This window comes from Pangasianodon hypophthalmus, chromosome 21 (assembly GCF_027358585.1).
Source record: "Pangasianodon hypophthalmus isolate fPanHyp1 chromosome 21, fPanHyp1.pri, whole genome shotgun sequence".
Lineage (NCBI taxonomy): Eukaryota > Metazoa > Chordata > Actinopteri > Siluriformes > Pangasiidae > Pangasianodon > Pangasianodon hypophthalmus.
In genome coordinates, this window is record NC_069730.1 from 21,064,980 (window position 1) to 21,089,979 (window position 25,000).

Genomic DNA, 25,000 nt, shown 5'->3' on the forward strand with positions numbered 1-25,000 from the left:
ATTCACGTGTTACGCTGCGAGTCGCAGAAATGTTAAATATTACACACAGCTATGAAGAGTGGCAATGAAATATTATTAATAATTAAAGATTGCTGTTAGAACGATGAGTTTATCTTCAACACATAAACATGAAATGACCTTTAAATCGTCCATGATAGCAGGATTGTTAATTATCTTAATTATCGTGATATATTGCAGAACTGATTATCAGCACACACTCAGTCACGTGTGTTAATAAGAGAATCAAACTTTTTTAAATAAATTCACTACGTTGCTGGTATGAAGGAGTGTAAATGAGTTTCGCTGATGCGGTGTGTCGTGGCATTTTTACTAATAGTGATGTCATTATTTTTTGGAAGATGCCTTCATGGGTGAGATCTTTGCTTCTCGTCTCGCTCCGGCTGCTCTGGGATGAAGAACGACATCATCATCATCATCCTCACCCGTCTGCTGCTTCGCAAAATTCACAAACACCTGCAGGAACAGCAAATCAAAACCAACTCAAATCAAAATCACATTAAATAAAATCAAATTAAAATCAAATTAAAATCAAAATCAAATAAATTCACAATCAAATTAAAATTAAATCAAGGCAGTGCTTTCTCTGTAAGAAGTGATTATGAAAAGTTAACATTTGTAATATTACGCTGGAACAGACTGAAGGAGGATGTAGATGGGGCGTGGCAGGGGCGTGGCAGGGGCGTGGCAGGGGCGTGGCATGGGGCGTGGCAGGGGCGTGGCATGGGGCGTGGCAGTAGAGAGCTGGTGACTGATTTCACTTTTCTGCTTGAGATAAAATTATGTGATGGGTTTAATGGCTGCTGTGTCTCACTGACGTCTCACTGACGTCTCACTGACGTCTCACTGACGTCTCACCAGCCACAGATACTTCACCACCACGCCACCAGAGGGCGCCTCTCTGAGATTGTTGATTGTGTGATTGTGTGATTGTGTGTGACTCTTCTTTGTTGATTATTTCCACTTCCTGCTAACAGACTTTATAAAGCACATGGACTCTCACACAGGAAGTTCTGAGCTGTTTATGCCTTGACTGATTTCTGTGTACGATCGTCGCCTTGCCTGCTTTATCCTCTCGTCTTGGACAGCTCTGTGATCTGATTAATCTGATCTCTCGTGGACTTACCTGCTGCCTGCCATGATTCTGTTCACCTGTGCTGTGTGTGTGTGTGTGTGTGTTTGTGTGTGTGTGTGTGTGATCTGGAGCTGCTCGTTGTTCGCCATATTTGTTTTTGGTGTTCATGAGCCTCTTGTGTATAAATCTTAACCACGCCTCTGAGTCTCCCTCGTTACCACTGACCAATCAGACGAGAGATTTGTAATGAAACTGTCATCAGCTGCAGATCGAAGCTAAGATGCACGATCTTCTCGCGCTCTCTCTCGCCGTGAACAGAATCTTCAAACGTGTCTAAAATCAGGACGCTAACAAGACCCACGTCCTCATTCTGCCCTCCACGAGATCGATTTTATCTGAGGCTCACAAAAATGTTGCCGAAGGAGGAAGCTGTGATCATTTATACAACATAAGGCTCTGATTTAAAACGTAAAAACACTCAGAAAAATCATCCGTGTTGATTTAGTATCAGGCTCTGACAGAGCGAGTGTCTCACGTGAACACAGTAACACGTTTTGTCTTAATGAATGTAAATTTGGGGCGATTTTACCGTCCTAAAAATGTGAAACGGTGGGCGGAGTCAAAGCTAATAGAAGAATTCATCACCTGCAGTCACTTGTGTGTGTAAATGAATGCCACTGATGGGCAGGTACTACATTTACAGAAGCTCGTTTCTGCTAAAATTATAGTGTTTATAAAATAAAACGACTTTATCACAGAACGTTTGCTTTTATATCAGATATTCACCACATCTCTCATATGAGCGGCATTCCACTGAAGCTGTGGAAAAGTTCTCATTTACATTACACACACACACACACACACACACACGTCTACACGCTCTTATTTACATGTGTGTTGTGTTTTGGACAGTCTCATGTGTCTTACTGTCTGTAATCAGCATTCACTTCCACTTCCACGTTTCTGTGAGTGTTTTTAAGATCTGAACTTGTCGTGATTATCAGGAAAAATTAACACATGCAAAAAAAAACTCATTTAAATATTGTTTCCTCCTCCAGCTTTACACGTGACGTCATTCCCACTTTTTTTTTTGTAAATTACTCTTTGACACACATCTCTCTCCTGCTTGTTTTTTGGATCTTAGTGAATCGGATTATAGCACCGATGCGGTTTGTCCTGTAAATTGCGTGAATAGACTTTGTGGCGTGTGATTTTTGTACCTGGTCCAGCGTGGTCTGAGACACGGAATAATCCTCGATGTTCAGTTTGTGTTTATTTTCTGCCACCAGCTGGAAGACTCGAGCGAGCGATGACGAGGTGATCTCATACTGCAGGGTGTTGTAGTGTTTCTCACGCTGCACACATTTCGGGAAGTTGCTCTCCATGAAGGCTTCAGCAGGACCGAGATCAGGAGAGGAACCGGCTCGAGCTGCTCTGATCTTCATCGTCACCACATAACCATCCCCGAACCTGAGAACCCGACCGCACACAGCGCTGGAGTCAAACCAGACGGAAACACGGCAGGACAAAATCATCTGCTTTCCGCAGGGGACGCAGCCGGTCCTGTCCCAAAGCCAGTGCTTTAAACTTTTATCTCATCAGGTACCAAACATTAATAATTATTTAATCATCAGCTAATCTCAAAACTGAGCAGCATGGAGACAGAATTCTTCTGAATTCTTCTACTCGCCTGTTTTCAGGACACATTTATACACAGACTCTCCTCTGTCTCCATCTCACGCCACTTAAATCACTCTACAGTTCATCATTTATCACAGCTTTGTTTTTTCTTTAATCACTCATTCCCTTTCTGGAAAACTGTAGCTAATTTCTGGAGTCTTGCAGCCGATCTGTGAAAATTCAAAGCATCACACCGTAATCATACTCAGTAATAATGCTGTATATGAGTGGACTTTTAGAGATCTGTTTCTACACGTGTTTAGTGTCTCAGTAGTGCACTCAGACTTTAGAAGCCAAAATAATCTCATTGTTTCATTAATAAAGGAAATAAAGAGGAGTAAAAATAAAAGACAAGAAAAGAACTTACTTGTATTTGAGGTGCTGAATAGTGCCGAGACATTTGAATGTGCCGTTTACCATGATGGCCAAACGAGTACACAACGCCTCACACTCCTCCATACTGCACACACACACACACACACACACACACAAACACACACACACACACACACACAGAGAGACGGAGTGTTATCAGTCAGTCAGTTTAGTGATCAGTAACACATCAACACCTCCTCTTCCATCTCTTCGTTTATCAGCATTATCCGAAATGTACAGCCTGAACACACAAACTCACTGAACACACACTCTGTATAGAGCTTTTAACAATGGACTTTTTCACAAAGCAGCTTTACAGAAATAAATCCAGGATATAAATATTACATTTATAAATTTATCCCTAATGAGTGAGTCAGAGGTGATGGTGGTGAGGAAAAACTCCCTGAGACGATATGAGGAAGGAACCTTGAGAGGAACCAGACTCAGTAGGGAACCCATCCTCATCTGAGTGACACCCGATAGTGCGATTATAAATCATTCCCTTCTATAACTGTGTACTACATGCACAAATAGTGCAGTTGTGTAACCAGGAAATTCATTACAGTTCTCACATGAAGTCTGGTTTGTTGAATCTGTCCACTGATGGAGACCTGAAACTGTTCATGGGAATCGCAGCCCCAAAGCCGCTACAGCAATCACAGCTACACAACACATTGATGTGTACAGTATAATGTATAGTACTGCACTGCACTACTCCCAGCCTCCCAGCCAGCGCCATCATCGAGCCCTAAAGGACCCACATCATACCCCTCTGCATCTCCCTCCACTGGCTTCCTGTAAAATTCAATGCCTTGATGCTCACGTACAAAACCTTGTCTAGAACAGCACTCCCTACCTCAACACCCTCCTCGAGGTTTATGTTCCGTCCCGCAACCTGCGATCAGTTACCGAGCGACGCCTGGTTCTGTAGCGTCTACTCAGCTCCCTCTCCACAGCCTTCAAACCGACCGTCCCTCAGTGGTGGAATGAACCTCCAACCTCAATCCAGACAGCAGAATCCGTCACTATCTCCAAAAAACCAGCTAAAGATCCACCTCTTCCATGAACACTTAACTAACCCCCAACTTTTACAGTGACTCTTACTCCTCTACTCTGTGCACGTTACTCCTCTAGCACTCAGTTAAAGATCTCGTACGGTAGCGTTGCGTGTTCTCTGCTTGATGTATCGCGCTGCTTGTGTTTCATTTGTAAGTCGCTTTGGATAAAAGCGTCCGCTAAATAAATAAATGTAATAAATCTATATTAATTATCATATTTTTTTTCTCACACTGGAATGAGTACTCAGTATGAATCTGTCAGAGACTTCACAGAACATTTTATTTAGCTCTGTTCACGTTTCCCCGGTTTAAACAGCGGCCATGAAAAGTGCACATGGAACTGGCTTTTAACAACCAACTCTGTCACACCTCAAATTTACACAAATCTGAATGTAGATTTGGTCAGGGGGAGTCTGCTCCATCTGCTCCGTCAGTGTGCGGTGTGTGCTGGTGTGTGTTGGTTAGCGGTGCTCTCAGAGATACACTTCCTGTTACATGGACGTGATGAGTGCTGAACCTTGACCAGCTCCTCTTCCCCTAAACACTTTGTCTCTCGTTGAGTCGTTTATTAAGACAAAAGTCCAATAAGCAGCAGTGTCCTCTGTCCTGCCCTGGTGTAGCGGTTAGTGTCGTGGTCTCTGGTGTGTGAGGTTCCTGGGTCGAGGCTGTGTGTCTTTGTTTTCGTTTTAGCTCAGAGTTAAGAAGACAAAATTGAAAAGGTTTATAAAGCCACTCTAATGTACGAGATCCTGTGGCTCATGTGAATGAGCTTCACCTCTGGGTCGAGAGGTTGCTGGTTCAAACCCCAGCCAGGACTCCAGGATATGAGTGTGGAGGGAGGGAGTGATGGATGGATGGATGGATGGAAGGAGGAGTGATGTGGAGGATGGCTGGAAGTGGAGACTCAGGTGGGGGGGTAATATCCGGGCAGCTGCCCCCCCAGGGTCGGCGTGGCAGATGGAAGGGGTTATGGAGCTTGGAGAGAGAGTGTCGACTTAGTTTTTGCATAATCTCAGGAATGCTGTAAAACTATCACCCTCACTTTTTTTTGGCGTCCTCCAGCAGCATTTTCCACATCCACCGTTCCACCACTCTCAGACTCCACCCACTCTGCTCCTCCATCACTCAGCACATGGGGACAAGTCAGACTTGAACCTGCAACCTCTACAGTGAGAGGGAAGGCTTTTACCACCAAGCCACCAAGTTCCACACAGAAAGCCTGCGCTCATAGCGCTTTTGTCTTTCAAAATGCCATTAAAAAAAAAAACAAAAAAAGTTTCATAAAAGATTGTAGAAGTATTCACCCCCCGCTCCACGTGACACTCCTAAATTAGATCTTTTGAAAAAGACATGATTACACCATCAGATATTTATCTTACTAATGAAGAATCACTGTGGCTCAGTTTATGGCTCTGAGTTTACGGCTCTATTTCGCCTCCAAGTGGCCAAACAGAGACCTGCTCTTTCTCAAATTCAGATTTCAAATAAATTCCGTTGCACAAGACCATTTTACTTCAGAACACTGATTCTTCTGGTGAGATTAGAACCTTTATCTTGCCTGTTCCAGCAGGCTGTTTGAAACCCCTGTTGTTAGAGAGAGAGAGAGAGTGAGTGTGTGTGTGTGTGTGCTGCAGGTTGACACAACTCACCTGTGTGATGTTAGCACTACAGCTCTGCCGTCTCGGATGACGCTCATGATGGCGTTCCACAGAAAGCGGCGTGAGTGAGGATCCATCCCGCTGGTGGGTTCATCCTGTAACACACACTGAGGATTAATAAACACATACGGTGTTCAAATCCCAGAATAATCGCAGATCATTCATCACTGTGGGATTGTTTTCATAACCTTTAGACAGTTTAAACTGATTTAGATTAAAGTGTAATAAACTGGAGCAATGTTGGAGAATTTAAATTCACACTGACTAATAAACTAATAAATACTATGTGTGTGTGTGTATGTGTGTGTGTGTGTGTGTGTGTGCCTGTGTGTGTGTGTATGTGTGTGTGTGTGTGTGTGTATGTGTGTGTGTGTGTGTGTAAAACAGCACTTTCCTGAGTGTTTTATTCCTTTTACACCACAACAACTTACCAACATGTACAATTTTTATTTGTTAAACAACAACATGTCTTAAAGTTACAGCTTTACCTCTGACTGTTACAAAGCACTGACACTGGAGACTCCTTCCATAAGTGTTAAATAAACACATTTCTCCTTACAGAAACTTCACCATATCAATGATTACAGACGTATTTTATTCTGTTTATTATTAGCTGAGCGTCGACTGTGAATGAGCCGTTACTATAGAAACGATAACGTAATAGAACGAGTGCATTAATATAAACCTGCGCTACTGATAGAGCCGCTGTTCTAGAGAATTAATCAACACCTTCTGACCAATCAGCAGCCTCACTTTTAACTTCAAAGTCTATCATCCCTCTGTCATCATTTGGATAATGTGCATATGTACAATTTCTAATACAATATTTATATCGAGTCTATTATTATGATTATTATGATTATTATTATTATTATGATTATTATGATTATTATTATGATTATTATGATTATTATGATGATTATTATGATTATTATGAATATTATTATTATTATTATGATTATTATGATGATTATTATGATGATGATGATGATTATGATTATTATGATGATGATGATTATGATTATTATGATTATTATGATGATGATGATTACCAGCAGCAGTAGAGGAGGACAGCCGATCATGGCGATGGCAGTGGACAGCTTCCTCTTGTTTCCTCCGCTGTAAGTTCCAGCACAGAGAGCTGCGTACTCCGACAGGCCGATTTTATCGACGCACCACTGCGCCACCTGCAGGACACACGGTGCGGTGAGCCGTCACACTTTCTCACGTTCACCCTTTAACTTTAGTGAACTTTTCAAATGTGGATTTTCTGATGAATAAGAGCAGACTCACCCGGCTGATCTCGGACTCCGGCACTCCGCGGAGGCGAGCGTAGAGGTACAGGTGCTCTCGGCCCGTCAGCAGCTCATCGATGGCGTCGAACTGAGGACAGTAGCCCATGTTCTGATGCACATCCAGGATGTTAGTCAGAATACTAGAGGAAGAAAAACATTAGAGTGTAATAATTAATGATTCATGTATATTTCAGTGTCACTTCTCAGTATATTTAGATTTAGTATCTGTGTTCACACTCACACGTTCAGACTTTATCACGACTTTAAGGTGTTACCTGAATCCGGCTACCGAGGCCTCGCCGAAGGTCACGTCCGTGTCTCCAGTGAGCATTTTAAAAGTGGTTGTTTTTCCAGCACCGTTTACACCAAGCAGCCCGAAACACTGCAAACCACAGGCTACTGTTAGCATCTGTCTGTTTACACATAATCCTTCCACCACAGCGCTGCGCAGCGTTAGACCTTTATTAAACGACATCTTCAGTCTGGAGGAGTTTACGCTTCTTTGCGGTTTTTCGGTAAAATAAAGACAAGCTCCGTTTTTTTCTCTTATTAACTTCAAAAGAGAGAAAAAAAGAGAATCTGGTGAGGGAACTGTTTCTAGCTGCTCTAACGTAAGTGACAACAGGAACTGACTTGTTTCACAACATTACATGTAACTAGAAACGGATAAAAGTATGATGTCATTTTTTAAGAATAAATTTTAAACATTGTAATGGTTGGGAAGGTGCTGTGGTGTAAGAGGGTAATATACACATGTTTACGTCTCCTGGATGATCTGATCTCACAGCTGCAGAAACCGTCCTTTCATTAGAGCAGATGTTTTACCTCTCCAGGTGGAACGCCCACACAGATCCGATCCACCGCCGGTCTCTTCCTCCCCACGTACGTCTGAACACACACACACACACACACACACACAGATGTGTAAGTGGTGACAGGGATCGGATTGTGTAAATCAGGTGAGTGTGTTGTCGATGTTGACCTTGCTGAGATCTCGGATGTGCAGGATGTCGTTGTTTCGTGTCCTGCTGTAGATCCTCTGTCTCTCCTGAGCAACATCATCATCTTCATCAGGAACTGGGATCTGACTGTAGTCACACAACCTGCACAGGTAAACCCATAACCACACCCATCATCTCCTCCATCACTTTAACCACACCCATCATCTCCTCCATCACCTTAACCACATCCATCATCTCCTCCATCACTTTAACCACACCCATCTCCTCCATTACCTTAACCACACCCATCTCCTCCATCACCTTAACCACACCCATGATCTCCTCCATCACATTAACCACACCCATCATCTCCATCACTTTAACCACACCCATCATCTCCATCACCTTAACCACACCCACCTCCTCCATCACATTAATCACACCCATCATCTCCATCACTTTAACCACACCCATCATCTCCATCACATTAACCACACCCATTATCTCCATCACATTAACCACACCCATCATCTCCATCACATTAACCACACCCATCTCCTCCATCACTTTAACCACACCCATCATCTCCATCACCTTAACCACACCCATGATCTCCTCCATCACCTTAACCACACCCATGATCTCCTCCATCACATTAACCACACCCATCATCTCCTCCATCACATTAACCACACCCATCTCCTCCATCACCTTAACCACACCCACCTCCTCCATCACATTAACCACACCCACCTCCTCCATCACATTAACCACACCCATCATCTCCATCACTTTAACCACACCCATCATCTCCTCCATCACATTAACCACACCCATCATCTCCTCCATCACATTAACCACACCCATCATCTCCATCACATTAACCACACCCACCTCCTCCATCACATTAACCACACCCATCATCTCCATCACATTAACCACACCCACCTCCTCCATCACATTAACCACACCCATCATCTCCATCACATTAACCACACCCATCATCTCCATCACATTAACCACACCCATCATATCCATCACATTAACCACACCCATCTCCTCCATCACATTGACCACACCCATCATCTCCATCACATTAACCACACCCACCTCCTCCATCACATTAACCACACCCATGATCTCCTCCATCACATTAACCACACCCATCATCTCCTCCATCACATTAACCACACCCATCTCCTCCATCACATTAACCACACCCACCTCCTCCATCACATTAACCACACCCACCTCCTCCATCACATTAACCACACCCACCTCCTCCATCACATTCACCACACCCATCATCTCCTCCATCACATTAACCACACCCATCACCTCCATCACATTAACCACACCCATCTCCTCCATCACATTCCCATCTCCTCCATCACACTAACCACACCCATCACCTCCATCACACTAACCACACCCATCACCTCCATCACCATCATAATCACAGCACAGGGTAAACAGATCTATCATGTCCGTCAGTAAGTGATAACCTGGAGATTATATAACGTATATAAAGTAAATCATGTGATAAATCAGTGAAGAATAAGAGAAACTCTCCCTCACCAGTGATCCAGGAAGAATCTGTACTGAATGAGGAGAGTAAAGATGAAGTAGACGAAGCCCTCCAGCGCCATACACACCACGTATTTCCCCACAAAGTCCCATCTGAACGGGTCCAGAACAAACTCCTCCCCTTTACACACAAACATCATACAGTATACTCAGCTCAGGACTGACGCATTAATGATATGTATTTACTTCATCATAAATAAAGTGAGGGAATGTCACCGAATCGGGCGTAGACGTCGGTCACCGCCTGGTTCATGGCCAAATCGATCAGGCCTCGTCCCAAACAGAAGTGAGGGAAAATCAGCAGCACCTTCTTTAATCCCTCGTTAAACAGGAGCAGAGACTGAAACACGGAGCGGTGTGTGTTAGAGAGACGTACGGATCAGGAGGTGAGAGTGTTACTGAAACACACACACACACACACACACACACAGATAACGGTGAGATGGTTACCCTGTTGTTCTCGAAGAGCTCGAGGATGAAGGTGATGGCGCTGCTGTTAATGCCGATGAACAGATTAATGCAGGACAGAGAGACGTACGCAGTGCTGGGAACACTGAACACGTACGACATCGGGTACATCATAGGAGTGACTGACCACCTGAAACAGTCAACACCCATCCCTTTTCAGTCAAAATGTATTATAAAGTCCAGTCCAATAAACCCTCACAGGATCATTTTAATTACAACAAATAACTTTAAATAACTTTAGTAATAGAAAAAAATGACAGCAAGTTAGAAAGAAAAAGAAAGCAAGAACGAATAAACATGAAAGAAAAGGAAAATAATGGGGCTAAAGAGAAACAAGACAAATGAATAAAATAAGAATTGGAAAAAATGAAATTTAATAAACATTACAAGGTCAAGGAAGAAGAAGAAGAAGAATGAGAAGAAGGAGAAGAAGAAAGAAAAAAAGAAGAATGAGAAGGAGAGGAAGGAGAAGGAAAAAGAGAACAAGAGAAGATGAAGGAGAAGAAGGAGGAGAAGAAGAAGAAGAAGAAGAAGAAGGAAAAGATTAAAGCTGCAAGCAGCATTTTCGGGGGCCAAGCACCCAGACTCAGTGAGCCACACATTCACAGACGCGCTATAATTGTTGCCGAAGCAATCACAGGAAAGCAGAGCCATAACTTTAGGCAAAAGGGATTGACGAGTGATGTGTAGTTTCACTCATGATGTGTGTGTTCTGACCACGGACAGTGCTGGAATTCTCTGACTGTAGGAGGAAAGGTCTAGAAGAACAAATGCGCAGCAGGGTGGCTTGGTGCTGCTGCTGCTGCTGCTGTGACCTACTTTGACCTTTGGTCATGAATGCTACTGCTCTGACAATTTGTTGTTTAGTCTCAGGTCATGGTCCTGAAGATCTCTAAAAAGATTTGTGTCAGTGTTTAAGGTCGCTGCTGAGATACAGCCTCACTTCCTGTTTTGCAGCTTCACCATCAGGTTCATTGGCCCATTACGGACAAACTGTTTGGACTATTCAAAATTCTTTTGATAATTTTTTTGAGGCTTTTGTAAGGAGTGGAAAAAATGGTTTTTGACATAATCCAAGATGGTGGAAAATCTATTTAGGTGGAAATTGATGTTATAGGGTGCATTGAACTCGTCTCGACCCAGGGAATCCAGGGATAGCTTTTAAATTTTGGAAACATGGTTCAGAAGTTATGAACATAAATATACTTCAAAATTAGGCCCACATTTGACCCGATGGTGGCGTTAGAGCGTTGGCAGGACTTGGCCCAAATTTGGTCAGATGTTCCTTAGCACTCCCCAATCAGTGTGTCAAATTTCACTACTTTTTACCAGACAGTTCTATGGGCTGCCATAGACACCCTAGCCAGAAGAATAAGAATAAGAAAAGGTAGAATAACAACAGGGCGCCTACGCACCTTCGGTGCTTGGCCCCCTAATGAAGGAGAAGATGTAGGAGAAGATGTAGGAGAAGATGTAGGAGAAGGTGAAGGGGAAGAAGGAGAAGATGAAGGAGAAGATGAAGGGGAAGAAGGAGAAGATGAAGGAGAAGATGTAGGAGAAGATGAAGGGGAAGAAGGAGAAGATGTAGGAGAAGATGAAGGAGAAGATGTAGGAGAAGATGAAGGGGAAGAAGGAGAAGATGAAGGAGAAGATGAAGGGGAAGAAGGAGAAGATGAAGATCACCCGTATAAGCTCAGCAGGGTGATGAGTGCTGGCAGGTTGGTGGATGACGTGTAGCATTTTTTATCGAAAGCGATGAAGATGGACACCACCATGGCCGTGCTGATGGAGTAATTCACCTACAGAGTCACAGAGAGAAGAGATTCAGCTCCACAGTTCTGCACTTCCTCAGAAGGTTCTCGAACCTCACTAAAGTACACATGATAATGAAGATGATGATAAAGATGATGCTGAAGCCATCACCATGTCCCAGAAGAAGTTGGTGAGCCAGTAAACGAGAGGACTGACGCCACTAACGAACTGCAGGTGTTTGGCCTTCGTCACTCGCTCCTGGATGAGGTAGAGGACGAAACTCGCCGGGACGAAGGACATGGCAAAGATCACGCAAATGGCCACGACGGCGTCCACAGACGTAGTCAAGCTGTTTAACACAGACACAGAGCGGAGATCACACACGCAAGATTAAACCATAAGAAATAAAACTTACAATAAATTTTTTAAAAGAAAAGAAAAATTAAGTCCTTACATTAAGTAAAAAAAAACAAAGAAAAAAATCATAAAATTAAAAGAAAAGTATAAATATATAAAGAAAAAAGTCAGGGTGTTAAGAAGAAGCAAACAGTTTGGATTATAAGAAAAGGGTTTGTGTTATTTCTGCAGTAATCTGATCAGTGAGTTCAATTAATTTAGATGTAGATGAGAAGTGGGCGTGGTCTGGGTGTGGTCTGGGCATGGGCATGGTCTGGGCATGGTCTGGGTGTGGTCTGGGCGTGGTCTGGGCATGGTGTGGGTGTGGTGTGGGTGTGGTCTGGGTGTGGGTGTGGTCTCGGCGTGGTGTGGGTGTGGTCTGGGCGTGGTCTGGGTGTGGTGTGGGTGTGGTCTGGGCATGGTGTGGTGTGGGTGTGGTCTGGGCGTGGTGTGGGTGTGGGTGTGGTCTCGGCGTGGTGTGGGTGTGGTCTGGGCGTGGTCTGGGTGTGGTGTGGGTGTGGTGTGGGTGTGGTGTGGGTGTGGTCTCGGCGTGGTGTGGGTGTGGCGTGGGTGTGGGTGCGGTCTCAGCGTGGTCTGGGTGTGGTGTGGGTGTGGTCTGGACGTGGTCTGGGTGTGGTGTGGGTGTGGTCTGGGTGTGGTGTGGGCGTGGTCTGAGAGACCCACATTGTGACGTCAGAGAGCTGCTCCTTGGTCAGGTTGAGGGGGTGATTGATGGCCGTGATGCCGAACTCAGACGGATCAGCGTGAAACGGCAGGTTGGCTCGCAGGATGGCGTTGTTCGCTACGTTCATGAAGGCCACCATGGCGTGCCATCCTTTATTATTAAACCACACCTGTGACATCACCGAGAACACACAGCAAGGGCACTTAAGAAAGGGAACTAGGGAGAGTGTGAAAGTACAGTACTGGAACACAACCAAAGATTCAGATCATCTCTGTGATCAATGTTTACCTTGACGTTATATTCGCTTTCCATGTGGCGCAGGAACGGACCGATTTCTTTAACAGCCAACCTGGAGTAGGGACCCTAGGGAGGGGTTTAGCACTAAATGACACACATCCATTTCTTTTTCAGTAAAGTATATTATAATATTAAAAAGTATTATTAATATATCTAGGTGATGTATGTAGGGTGCCTCTGTAGGGAGCCTCTGTAGGGAGCCTACCCCGGTGATGTTCATCATGTTCCCGAGCTGATAGAGGACGTTCTGTATGTTTACAGGATCCACATCCAGAACAGGAAGTCGCCCTCCTACTGACAGGCCGCCGTACCTGAGAACACGAACCAGTCTGTTTATGGAGGAAAACCTTTAAAGCGTATCGGATTGAGTGAAATATGAAAGTGATATAAACACGTTACCTCTGCTCATTCACCCAGTATTTACTCTTTAAGCTGTACGTCAGAAACACACACTCGGGTTAGTGTCAGAATTGTGATGTCATAAAAACGACACAGGTACAGGTAAGTGTGGTGAAGCTCACCTGGTCTTGATCAGACTGGGATACGTCTTCACCAGGTAATCCGACATGTTTCTGTCTGTCAGGTCGAGCAAAATGTCTCCTGTCGCTTCTTTTCTCTATAAGGAAAAAAGTAAACACACTAATAATGGAGCTAGCAGTGCTAACAATGCTAACAGCTACGTCTCAAATTGCCTACTTTAAGTGCACTAGTGCGCTCACTCAGAGACACGTAGTGCACTGTTAACATGCAGGTGACGTGCTACAACCGCCAAAGTGTGCAACATCGGACCCTTTTTACACTGAATGATTGCAGCCTATTTAGCAGAAGGGGCGGAGTTATCAGAGGGGCGGGGCCAGCACTGCCAGTGCAATCTATTTTGTATAATTTTCGGTTGTGATTATTCATGTTTGATGTGAATCGTTTCTGCCTTGCAGCCGTTGTCGTACCTGGCGTGGTGGCAGTCCTCCTGCTCCGATTGGACAGACGGGTAGCATTGTGAGCTTCTGATTGGTGCTGCACTGACAGGAAGGGGAGGGGTTTCGCTCTGTCCACTCAGGGCTCAGTAAGATGTTACTAATCACCGGAGAAACTGGTGGAACTTCCCAATCCGTCGTAATGTTCCCACACGGCAAATTCCTGCACACACACACACACACACACACGCTAAACAATGCTAGCATCCTTAATCTGTATAAAGCTGTTTCACATAGACAATGCTAATGTGTACAATCTGTAAGATGTTCTTTATAGTGTTGAAATGTTAATCTCTAAGACTACATCCAGACCATGCTAGCATTGCTAACGACACTGGAATGTAGAATTGCTAACAACGTTTTAAAGCTAGTATCTGAGACAGCAGTGTGAAGCGTCTCACTCTAGCGGCTGGTCCTTCATGCAGCGCGTCCCCATGCCCGGGTCTCTGAGCAGCGTGTAGATGAAGTGTCTCATGCTGGGATGGGACGGACGCTCGTTACTGAAAAGCACAAATTATAACTAATTAAATCTCACTGTGGTGCTAACGAAGATTCCAGATATAAAGTCTGAGTAAAGCAGCGCTGACCTTAAGAACGTGTACTGCTGTCCGTACATCCACGGCGTGAGCGTTAGACTCGGGTACTCGCCAAACGGGGGGACGATCAGAGTGAAGAACAGAGCAACTAACACGAAGCTTGCTGGCAGAACAATCTACACGCACACACACACACACACACACACACATACACATACACATACACACACACACATACACACACACACACGATTATTTAAATAGGATGAAAATAGAAATAACTTTTCCTAATAATTCCTAATGGCTGAGTGAGACAGGTGTGTGTGTGTGTGTGAGTGAGACAGGTGTGTGTGTGTGTGAGTGAGACAGGTGTGCGTGTGTGTGAGTGAGACAGGTGTGTGTGTGTGTGAGTGAGACTGGTGGGCGTGTCTGAGTGAGACAGGTGGGCGTGCCTGAGTGAGACAGGTGGGCGTGCCTGAGTGAGACAGGTGGGCGTGTCTGAGTGAGACAGGTGGGCACGTCTGGTGGGCGTGTCTGAGTGAGACAGGTGGGCGTGTCTGGTGGGCGTGTCTGAGTGAGACAGGTGGGAGTGTCTGGTGGGCGTGTCTGAGTGAGACAGGTGGGTGTGTCTGAGTGAGACAGGTGGGAGTGTCTGGTGGGCGTGTCTGAGTGAGAAAGGTGGGCGTGTCTGAATGGAGCAATCCGGACTCTTTGATGTCACCTGAGCGAGAAAGTCCTTGGAGCTGCGTGTGGCGTGATGAAATCTCTTCACCAGTAAAGCTTGAAACTGTTTCATCACCAGACTGAACCCTTTAACCTGTCTCGAGGCTTTTCCCGCTCCGCTGTCCGAGTCTCCACCTGTTCCCACGCCGATCTCCTGCACGCCGTTCTCCTGCACGCCGTTCTGCTGCACGCCGTTCCCCTGCACGCCGATCCCCTGCACGCCGATCTCCTGCACGCCGATCTCCTGCACGCCGTTCCCTTCTGCAGCAGACGACATGGAGAACATCTCAAGAACTTCACATTAAACACTGTAATGGAAGTTCTAGCAAAGCCATGACTGCAGGTCCTGGGATTAATGCTAATCTAAAGTGCTAAAGTGCCTGAGTGCGTGATGCAGGAATGCTAAGCAGCGGCTAACTCATCAGCTTCATCACCTTCAGGAGCCACAGATTTATCAGTGTCTCTCAACAAGCTGCTGCTTTTTCTCCTCTGCAACATCCACTGCTCTGAGGAACACCATTAGGTACGATACACACAGTTACACAACGAGGACACGCACATAAACCACCACACACACACACACACACACACAGAGGCAAACACCACCAGAGATACACATCCTCAAAAGCATACAAAAAGAAAAAGAGAAAATAAACACTGATGACACACAAAACATAAACACTATAAGCACACAAATGTAAAAAATGTAAAAAAAAAATTAAAAAATACTGACACATGGGAGAACATTAAGGACACAAAAATAACACAAATGACACAAGAGTGAACAGCGATGACGAATGTAACACCGCTGGATCCTCAGTTGATGATGTTGAAAAGCTCACTGAGATTTCCAACATGGCCGTGTTATTATTGTAAATGTAAAATATCAGGCAAAGTTTAATTACAAATGTAAAGCTGAAACAGGTATACGGGATGATGAAGCTGCTGCAGGTGCGAGAGAGAGCAGTGAGGGATATTCACCTGGGTTCACGCTGCCGTTAGCCGCCTCTCCGTCTGCGGTAACCTTCAGGAAGATCTGAGAGAGGAGAAGACGTCTCACTTCCTGTTCATTTCTCACAATCTAACACACTCGCCCTGGAACGATCTAACACACTCGCTCTGGAACGATCTAACACACTCGCCCTGGAACGATCTAACACACTCGCCCTGGAACGATCTAACACACTCGCCCTGGAACGATCTAACACACTCGCCCTGGAACGATCTAACACACTCGCCCTGGAACGATCTAACACGCTCGCCCTGTAACGATCTAACACACTCGCCCTGGAACGATCTAACACACTCGCCCTGGAACGATCTAACACACTCGCTCTGGAACGATCTAACACACTCGCTCTGGAACGATCTAACACACTCGCCCTGGAACGATCTAACACACTCGCTCTGGAACGATCTAACACGCTCGCTCTGGAACGATCTAACACGCTCGCCCTGTAACGATCTAACACACTCGCCCTGGAACGATCTAACACACTCGCCCTGGAACGATCTAACACACTCGCCCTGGAACGATCTAACACACTCGCCCTGGGACGGTTATAAAAGTCTCGTAACGGTGCTGGAGTGTAAAGAAGGGAAACGGACCTCCTCCAGTGAGGTGTCTGAGATGCCGAAGCTGCTCAGTCCGATGTCTCCCAGCGTCTCCTCCAGCTCCCGGAACAAACTGGCGTAGGATCGGTGTTTAAAGCCTTTATTAGGCAGCAGGTACGTGAGCTCCTGACCGATCACCTCGATCAGCCGCGCCTCAGGAACGTGGTGGTGGATCAGACTGGTGATGTTCTCCACGTCACCTGATGAGGAGAAAGAATTGGTCACTAGTCAGATTAATTAAACTATACTAATGCTTCTAACGGGGTAAAAATATTCATAATGAAAATGATATTATAGGACAGAAGCTAACAGATCGTTAGCGTGCTAACCGTCCAGGGTTCTGTCGATCTGCTGCGTCTGACTCTCCTCTTTATACCTGGTGCAGGTGGAACACATACAGGAACATTCAGATGCACAGTCACACTCGTTCTGCAAAACAAACAAAATGCACAAAAAGAAACTGTTTACTAATTTTTAATGCCCAAGAAACAATTCAGCTGCCTGCGTCTATGAATATACATCAATATGCAAATTAGGAAACGCCCCCATGTCCTCCTGTCACCCATGACAGCCTAGCACTGGCTAACTTTAGCTAGCTTAGCTGTAGAGTTATTTAACAGCAGCTTGAACCTGTCAGAACATAATGTTACCATGACAACCACTGTCTGTTCAGCGCTAACATTAGCTAAGTGAGTTACGTAGGTAGCTGAGAATAAACGTTTCCAGGTACTACGTCATCCTCCAGTAATTTGCATATCGGATGTGATTGGTCCTAAGTTTATTTAGTGACATCACAATCAGAGGACATGAGTAGCCCCGCCCCCTGAATCAGTTTTATACAGACGTGCTGAGACTTTAGAGGTAAAGGAATAGTTTAAATCGTGTGTAACAGGAAGCCTCACCTCTTTCTTGCGTACGTCTTTAATACGGCGGACGAGTGTGAGGTAAAATCCAACACCGAAGCAGTTCTTCAGGAAGAGAGGAGAACCGCAGCAGTGCAGCTGCCCTTTAGAAATAATCGCCACTCGATCACTGAGAAGATCAGCTTCATCCATGTGGTGAGTGGAGAGGATCACTGTCCGGCCTGAGCGAGAGAGAGAGAGAGAGAGAGAGAGAGAGTGAGAGAGAGAGAGAGAGAGAGAGAGAGAGAGAGTGAGTTAGCAAGCATTAAAGTAGCACTGTGTGAGTTCACTAGCTGGCTGTTAAATACAGTATGTTATACCAGGATTTGTTTTGTTGCAGTTTCCCTCAAGATCAATAAAGTGTCTGTCTATCACGCTGCTGTGTCTGGATCCTGATTGGTCAGAAGGTGTTGATTAATAACAGGTTTTCTATAACAGCAGCTCTGACAGTAGTGCAGCTGTGAATCACAGGTTTATGGAAGGAGTCTCCAGTGTCAGCGCTGTAACTGTAAGATTTCCGACGTCTTCAGGACAGAGGAGTTTACGCTTCTTTGCGGTTTTTCGTAACATGCGGAACAAGCTGCGATTTTTTTTCTTATTAACTTGGAGAGAGAGAATAAAGAGAGGCTGCTGAGGGAACGAGTGTTTATAGCTGCTATAACGTAAGCGACAACAGGAACTAACTTGTTTTACATACGTTCCACACATTAAATGTACCTATAAATGGATAAAAGTATGATGTGTTGCTCTTTAATAAATAAAGATTGTAGTTGTTGGTAAGTTGCTGTGGTGTAAGAGGAATAAAACACTTGGAGACGTGCTGTTCAGGGTGCTAACAGTAACTCAGTTTCATCACACACCCTGTTAATCAGTAATTTACTGTAACACACACACACACACACACACACAGTGTTTGGTGTGTAACACTAGTGTAATGTGAAAGCGAGTGTGTACTGTTCAGTCAGTAGGTGGTGCAGTTTCACCTGCACGGTATTTCAGGAGTAAATCCCAGATGGAGCGTCTGGAGTAGGGGTCGACTCCTGAAGTGGGCTCGTCCAAAATCACCACCTTGGAGCCTCCGACAAACGCCATGGCAACCGACAGCTTCCTCTGCATCCCACCTACACACAGAGAGCATCAGCATAATGAGGAGGAACCCAGGAGGAACCCAGGAGGAGCCCAGGAGGAGCCCTGAGCACAGTACTGTAACCCTGCAGCTTTATTCAGTATTATTAATATAAATCATCACTGATGTGGAAAGAGTCAGACTGAGGAAGAAACGCAGACCGGAGAGATTCTGCGCTTCATCGTATCGTTTGTGTGGTAATCCCAGATCCTGCAGCATGTTCTCCACTTCCTGCTCAGCTTCCTTCCGCTCTCGTCCTTTCAGCAGCGAGTAGAAGAGGATGTGTTCCTCCACCGTCAGACTGGAAAAGACGGAGCACAGAATCAGAGGAACCCAAAAGTTCTCATCAACACACACCACAGTCTGAGGAGGGAATTTTCTCTCAAGGGTTTTTAACAGAATCGAAAAAAAAAACAAGAATCACAATCTAATAAAAGATGTTGCGTGTGAATAATAATAACTAGCTCACATTTATTTTAAAGATTATTCCTAGTTTTTATTTTTAACCGTTTTTGCGTGTGAACGTCTCTAATGCTCCTATAATCTTTTTCTTTATTTCTCTATATTTTTATTTTTATTCCATTTTATTTTGTTTATTTTTTCCTTCAGGAATATTTTTGGTCTCTGAAATATTTTTGTCTTCTGTTTTTATTTATTTATTTTTTATTTATTTATTTATTTATATTGTGTGTTATATAGTTTTTTTTCTTCATTATCTCTGGAACTTTTATTTGTTCTATTTCTCTCTTGAATAATTTTTGTTTCTGGAATTTTCTTTGTTTTTGCTTCATGAACATATTTACATCTGCTTTGATTTGTTGATTTCTGATTTTTGATTTCTGTAATTCTAATGTTTAATTTAAGAAGCTTTTTTTGTTTCTGTAATTTTTTCTTTGTTTCTTTGCATCTGAGGAAAAACTGTACACTTTAAATGTCGACTCGGACTCTTCACTACGTCTGTAAACTATATTAAAGACTCAGTGAATCCTCAGTGTTGAATCTGCTCAGTGCTGCTCTAATGGTGGCTTTCTGTGTGTGTGTGTGTGTGTGTGTGTGTGTGTGTGTTAATTAGAGCTGAGTAATTCTCACTGGTTAAACAGGATGTTGTATTGAGGGCACAGGCCCAGAGAGCGTCTGATCACGTCCATGTCTGAGCGAATGTCCTTCCCGCTGATGAACGCCGTCCCGGACGTCGGAGGAAACAAACCGGTCAGAACGGACCTGATGGAGCAGAAGAGAGGAAAGGCTCAGTGTTTCTTTAGCGTTTCCTTCGTTAACTTCCTCTCAGCTCTCAGATCTGTACATCAATTATTCACAAATCAATTATTTACAGATGTTTACAGCTGGAGTCAGGTTCCTGAGATGAGGATTAAGACGACATCAGTGTAGATGAATTACACACACAGGCTGAATTACACACACAGGCTGAATTACACACACAGGTGAAAAGGGAACGTAAGCTGCGTACAGTGTGGTTGTCTTTCCTGCTCCATTGTGTCCCAGAAACGACGTGATCTGTCCTTCATAGAAATTCAAACTGAGACCATTAACAGCTGGACGTGAACTTCCAGGATAAACCTTCACAAGCTCCTTCACACACACGCCCACCTCCAACCCCTCAGGCTCGGCCTCGAACAACGGGTTTCCTGTAGATACACACATACACACACGTGCAAACACACACACACACACACACACATCTCTGGCGTGTCTGTGACCACAAAAAACACGATGTATTGCAATATTTAACGTCCATGATGCAGTATTATAATCCCAGACTCTTTATACCACCGTCACCTGCACTGTGCTGCGTTCAGAGACACTCATCTTCATCGTCTGTTCCCTCACCTTCTCCCTCACCTGTTCTTTCACCTTCTCCCTCACCTGTTCCATCATCTTCTCCCTCACCTGTTCCCTCACCTTCTCCCTCACCTGTTCCCTCACCTTCTCCCTCACCTGTTCCCTCACGTGTTCCTTCATCTTCTCCCTCACCTTCTCCCTCATCTTCTCCCTCACCTGTTCCATCATCTTCTCCCTCACCTGTTCCCTCACCTGTTCCCTCACCTGTTCCATCATCTTCTCCCTCACCTTCTCCCTTATCTGCACAGCGGCTCGTTGGTCTAGGGCTATGATTCTCGCTTTGGGTGTGAGCGGTCCCGGGTTCAAATCCCGGACGAGCCCGAGTGTTTCTTTTGGCAGTGGTTAAGGCTCTGGGTTACTGATCAGAAGGTCAGGGGTTCAAGCCCCAGCACTGCGAAGCTGCCACTGTTGGGCCCTTGAGCACGGCCCTAAACCCCTAACAAGCTGGGATATGTGACGAAAAGAATCTCACTGTGCTGTAATGTATATGTGACAAGTAAAGGCTTCTTCTTCTTCTGTTCTCTCACCTTCTCCCTCACCTTCTCCCCCACTTTCTTCCTCACCTGTTCCCTCACCTGTGTGCTCTGCTTGTCTCTCCTCCTCCTGAGGATTCAGACCTTCCTCCTCCCTCTTCATCCTCTCCCCTCTCTCTCTCTTCATCCTCTCCCTCTTCTCTTGGTGTTTGCACGGCCTGCGGGAGTCGCTGCAGTTCGGCACTGAGGGCTCTGTGATGATGTCAGGTGTGTGTACGTCCTCCTTCTTCATCTCCGGGTTTTCTATCAGAGGTTTTTCAGGAGCTGCAGGAGAAACACAGAGAAATTTTAGTTCTGATCAAACAAACAAAGCTTTCTAACAATCCTTTAGTATTGTGTTAAAGCCTCCTCCAATCACACGGTTGGACCCGCCCCTGGTTCATTCTCATGCTCTGATTGGCTGATGATCATCACCGCTCATTTTTACACACCTGGCTTTAGGACATTAAAGGTGTTGCAGTACCTGGATCAGCCACGTCGGCCTGGGGGCGCTGTGCACTCTGCCAGTAGGACGTCTGGAGGGGAAAATAAAAAGGCCTCCCGATCCCATACTGACCTGAACACGAGAGCAGAAAAACACCAGAATTACCAACAATAGTGACATTAAAGACAATAAACTCATTTACTAAACGTGTGTGTGTGTGTGTGTGTGTGTGGGTGTGTGAAAAAATCTTACAGAGGAGTGTGTCTTTCACATGATCAAAATAACATTTTGGCACTTTTCATATGTCAAATTCATTCATCAAATAGATGAATTTATCAGCTGTAGTCACTTAATAAATACCACTGAAGGGCAAGTAATAAAGTTACAGAAGCTCATTTCTGCATTTAAACACAAAATTATAGATTTATACATCATTAATAAAATATTTTTTCTTAAATTGAAGAACTTTTCTTGTTTCATGTTCACACCAACAGCATTTAAAAACATTTTTCATTCACATTTCGCCTATAAAAAGACACACACACACACACACACACGACACTCTGTATTTTACATGCACACTGTATTGCTGCCTTTAACAGTCATTATACTACGAGTTTAATTATTTTTAATTATAATTAAGTGTTTTTGAGATCTGAACTCATCACAGTTACCAAGAACAATTAACACACAAACACCTCATTAATATTTCATTTCCTCTTCTGACTTTATATGATGTCACTTTGTAAATCACTGCAACACGTCACTAAACACACACACACACACACACACATTAGTCTCTTAGTTTTTTTTTTATTATTACTACTTTAGTAAATAAGTGTGTGAGTGAGTGTTGTGTCAAAATGCAGAAAAGCAGACGGTGTGGAGTCAGTATCTGATTAAACTCAGTGTAGATCAGAGTCTGATATCTCCTGACCTGGGAAGACGTTATCGAGGTACCAGGCCAACACGCCGTAAAGAACCGAATCGAAAAGCATCATGCGGATGGAGTTGAGGAAAGAGAACTCGTCGCCCTCTAGTGGACTGGTGCTGATGTTGTCCCACTGAAGCCCCAGGCCCTGCTCCTCATAGCGGGATAAATACTCCGTCCCAAAGCCGAACGCCACCGGAGACAACAAACTCTGTAACACAACAACACAATAACACACTGAGAAACACAATAACACACTGATAAACACAATAACACAATGATAAACACAGTAACACACTGATAAACACAATAACACACTGATAAACACAATAACACACTGATAAACACAGTAACACACTGATAAACCAACAAAAAGTACACAATTGAAAAAGTAAAATGCCTAGTGAACTGGATTAGCTACAGCACACTGTGTGAGTGTGAGTGTGTGTGTGTGTGTGTGTGAGTGTGTATTAGAGTAAGATATTGATATGATGAGGTGTAGTTACTGTTGATTATTTTCCTATAACAGCACATGCCCAGGTGTTTTATTCCTCTTACACCACAGAAATTTACCAACAATTACAATTTTTTATTTATTAAGGAACATCATGAGCTGTTACTATAGAAACGATAACGTGTTAGAAGGAGCACATTAATATACTGCACTACAGTCAGAGCTGCTGTTATAGAAAATTCATCAACACCTCCTGACCAATCAGACTAAATCTCATCGTGGCGTATGAATGAGGACTGACGACGGCGAGCTTGATGCTGGAGGTGATTCGGTCCTGCCAGGCGAAACACAGGATGTGGGGCAGGTAGAGGGTGAAGTAAACGATGCCGCTGCAGGCTGCGGCTAAATTAGCCTTGTTAAAGAACACACTCATCAGGAAACACTGCATGATGGTGGCCATGGTGAAGGTCAACAGGAAGAAGAAGAGGATCATGGGATTGCTGTAGTTCAGCACCTTTCCAGTCTGGAGGGAAATCACAACGCAGATTAACGTTTATAATCCTGCGTCCTGTACTGCCACTTTTAATACACTTTTAAATGAGTTATGCATTTCAGAAATTATTTTTATATATTACATATGCATTATAAACATCTCCCTACTCCCTATTCCCTACACAGAGATATCATGCACCCTACCTAGTGCACTTACACGGCCCGCACTACAGCACAGAGCGTTCTTTCAGAGCTGCAGCGTGTTTTATTTTCTCACCATGATGATGAAGGTGAGCAGAGCCGTGCTGAAGGTCATCATCAGGAAGCTGTCGATGAACCACGTGCACCAGATGACGCCGTTGGTCACGCCCATGACCTTCAGCGTCTCCTTCAGCCTGAGCTCCTTCTCCAGCACGATGCTCTTCACCATCATGGACACGGAGTAGACCCACGCCAGCACCATGAAGATCGGGAAGCAGCGGTTCAGCGTCAGCATGAACCTGAACACACACACACACACACACACAAATACCATGGGTATTTACTGACCTATTGATCAGTCAGTCTGGATTTCTGTCTATGTATAAATGTGTGAACTAGATAATAAAGTAATATAATAAATGTCCAGAGGTCGTACATGTCGTCTACGTAGCAGGGGTACGGCGTCTGCTGGACGTAAACCCCGAGCGGTGTCTGAGCAGCGCTCAGGAGCTTCAGGATGCCGTGCTCGATCATGTCCTGCAGATACGCAAATCCTCCCCAGATATAACGCAGATCCTCCACCGGGTCCGCCCTCGGCCCAGGGTCCCAGTACCTACAGAGGGTACCACAAGGGGCGGAGCTACAGTTAAACTCAGTCAGCCAATCATAAACCAGTAGCTGTAGCGTTAACGTTATCCTCCTAAAGTCCTGCTGCACTTTAGTACACATTACACACCTTCTGCTGAACAGAGGATAGCGCTACTAATGATTTTTTGAAAGGTCGCTGGTCAGAGGTGTTCTGGAGACGCCTTCATACAGCAAAAACCATCAGCGCCTCTCACAGCGCCCCCTAGAAATGTTAAAAGTCTAACCGTTTTCAGCCCTTTTGGTCTCTGCAGTTCAGCCTTCGTCCACACAGTGGCAGCACCACACCCATACTTACAC

General features: G+C 44.6%; 1 protein-coding gene across 1 annotated transcript in view; it reads right to left on the minus strand.

Annotated features, from left to right (window-relative positions):
- abca4b (ATP-binding cassette, sub-family A (ABC1), member 4b) overlaps positions 1 to 25,000 on the minus strand; it is a 39,271-nt gene that overhangs the window by 817 nt on the left and 13,454 nt on the right. Inside the window, exons 14-50 of the mRNA XM_053227560.1 lie at positions 24,492 to 24,668; positions 24,132 to 24,354; positions 23,664 to 23,885; positions 22,915 to 23,119; positions 22,017 to 22,109; positions 21,596 to 21,817; positions 20,629 to 20,806; positions 20,250 to 20,381; positions 19,322 to 19,461; positions 19,018 to 19,155; positions 18,035 to 18,216; positions 17,462 to 17,561; positions 17,127 to 17,332; positions 16,500 to 16,554; positions 15,517 to 15,779; positions 14,847 to 14,971; positions 14,661 to 14,759; positions 14,233 to 14,422; positions 13,807 to 13,901; positions 13,685 to 13,717; positions 13,491 to 13,596; positions 13,277 to 13,351; positions 12,988 to 13,157; positions 12,079 to 12,256; positions 11,839 to 11,954; positions 10,138 to 10,285; positions 9,904 to 10,027; positions 9,679 to 9,808; positions 8,142 to 8,262; positions 7,985 to 8,047; positions 7,435 to 7,541; positions 7,158 to 7,299; positions 6,917 to 7,051; positions 5,856 to 5,959; positions 3,141 to 3,233; positions 2,314 to 2,563; positions 1 to 474 (exon numbers count right to left, since the gene is read on the minus strand). The exon at positions 1 to 474 is cut by the window's left edge and continues 817 nt beyond it. Coding sequence (XP_053083535.1) covers positions 346 to 474; positions 2,314 to 2,563; positions 3,141 to 3,233; positions 5,856 to 5,959; positions 6,917 to 7,051; positions 7,158 to 7,299; positions 7,435 to 7,541; positions 7,985 to 8,047; positions 8,142 to 8,262; positions 9,679 to 9,808; positions 9,904 to 10,027; positions 10,138 to 10,285; positions 11,839 to 11,954; positions 12,079 to 12,256; positions 12,988 to 13,157; positions 13,277 to 13,351; positions 13,491 to 13,596; positions 13,685 to 13,717; positions 13,807 to 13,901; positions 14,233 to 14,422; positions 14,661 to 14,759; positions 14,847 to 14,971; positions 15,517 to 15,779; positions 16,500 to 16,554; positions 17,127 to 17,332; positions 17,462 to 17,561; positions 18,035 to 18,216; positions 19,018 to 19,155; positions 19,322 to 19,461; positions 20,250 to 20,381; positions 20,629 to 20,806; positions 21,596 to 21,817; positions 22,017 to 22,109; positions 22,915 to 23,119; positions 23,664 to 23,885; positions 24,132 to 24,354; positions 24,492 to 24,668 — 5,269 coding nt within the window. The 3' untranslated portion in view covers positions 1 to 345. The remainder of the gene's footprint in view (positions 475 to 2,313; positions 2,564 to 3,140; positions 3,234 to 5,855; positions 5,960 to 6,916; positions 7,052 to 7,157; positions 7,300 to 7,434; positions 7,542 to 7,984; positions 8,048 to 8,141; positions 8,263 to 9,678; positions 9,809 to 9,903; positions 10,028 to 10,137; positions 10,286 to 11,838; positions 11,955 to 12,078; positions 12,257 to 12,987; positions 13,158 to 13,276; positions 13,352 to 13,490; positions 13,597 to 13,684; positions 13,718 to 13,806; positions 13,902 to 14,232; positions 14,423 to 14,660; positions 14,760 to 14,846; positions 14,972 to 15,516; positions 15,780 to 16,499; positions 16,555 to 17,126; positions 17,333 to 17,461; positions 17,562 to 18,034; positions 18,217 to 19,017; positions 19,156 to 19,321; positions 19,462 to 20,249; positions 20,382 to 20,628; positions 20,807 to 21,595; positions 21,818 to 22,016; positions 22,110 to 22,914; positions 23,120 to 23,663; positions 23,886 to 24,131; positions 24,355 to 24,491; positions 24,669 to 25,000) is intronic.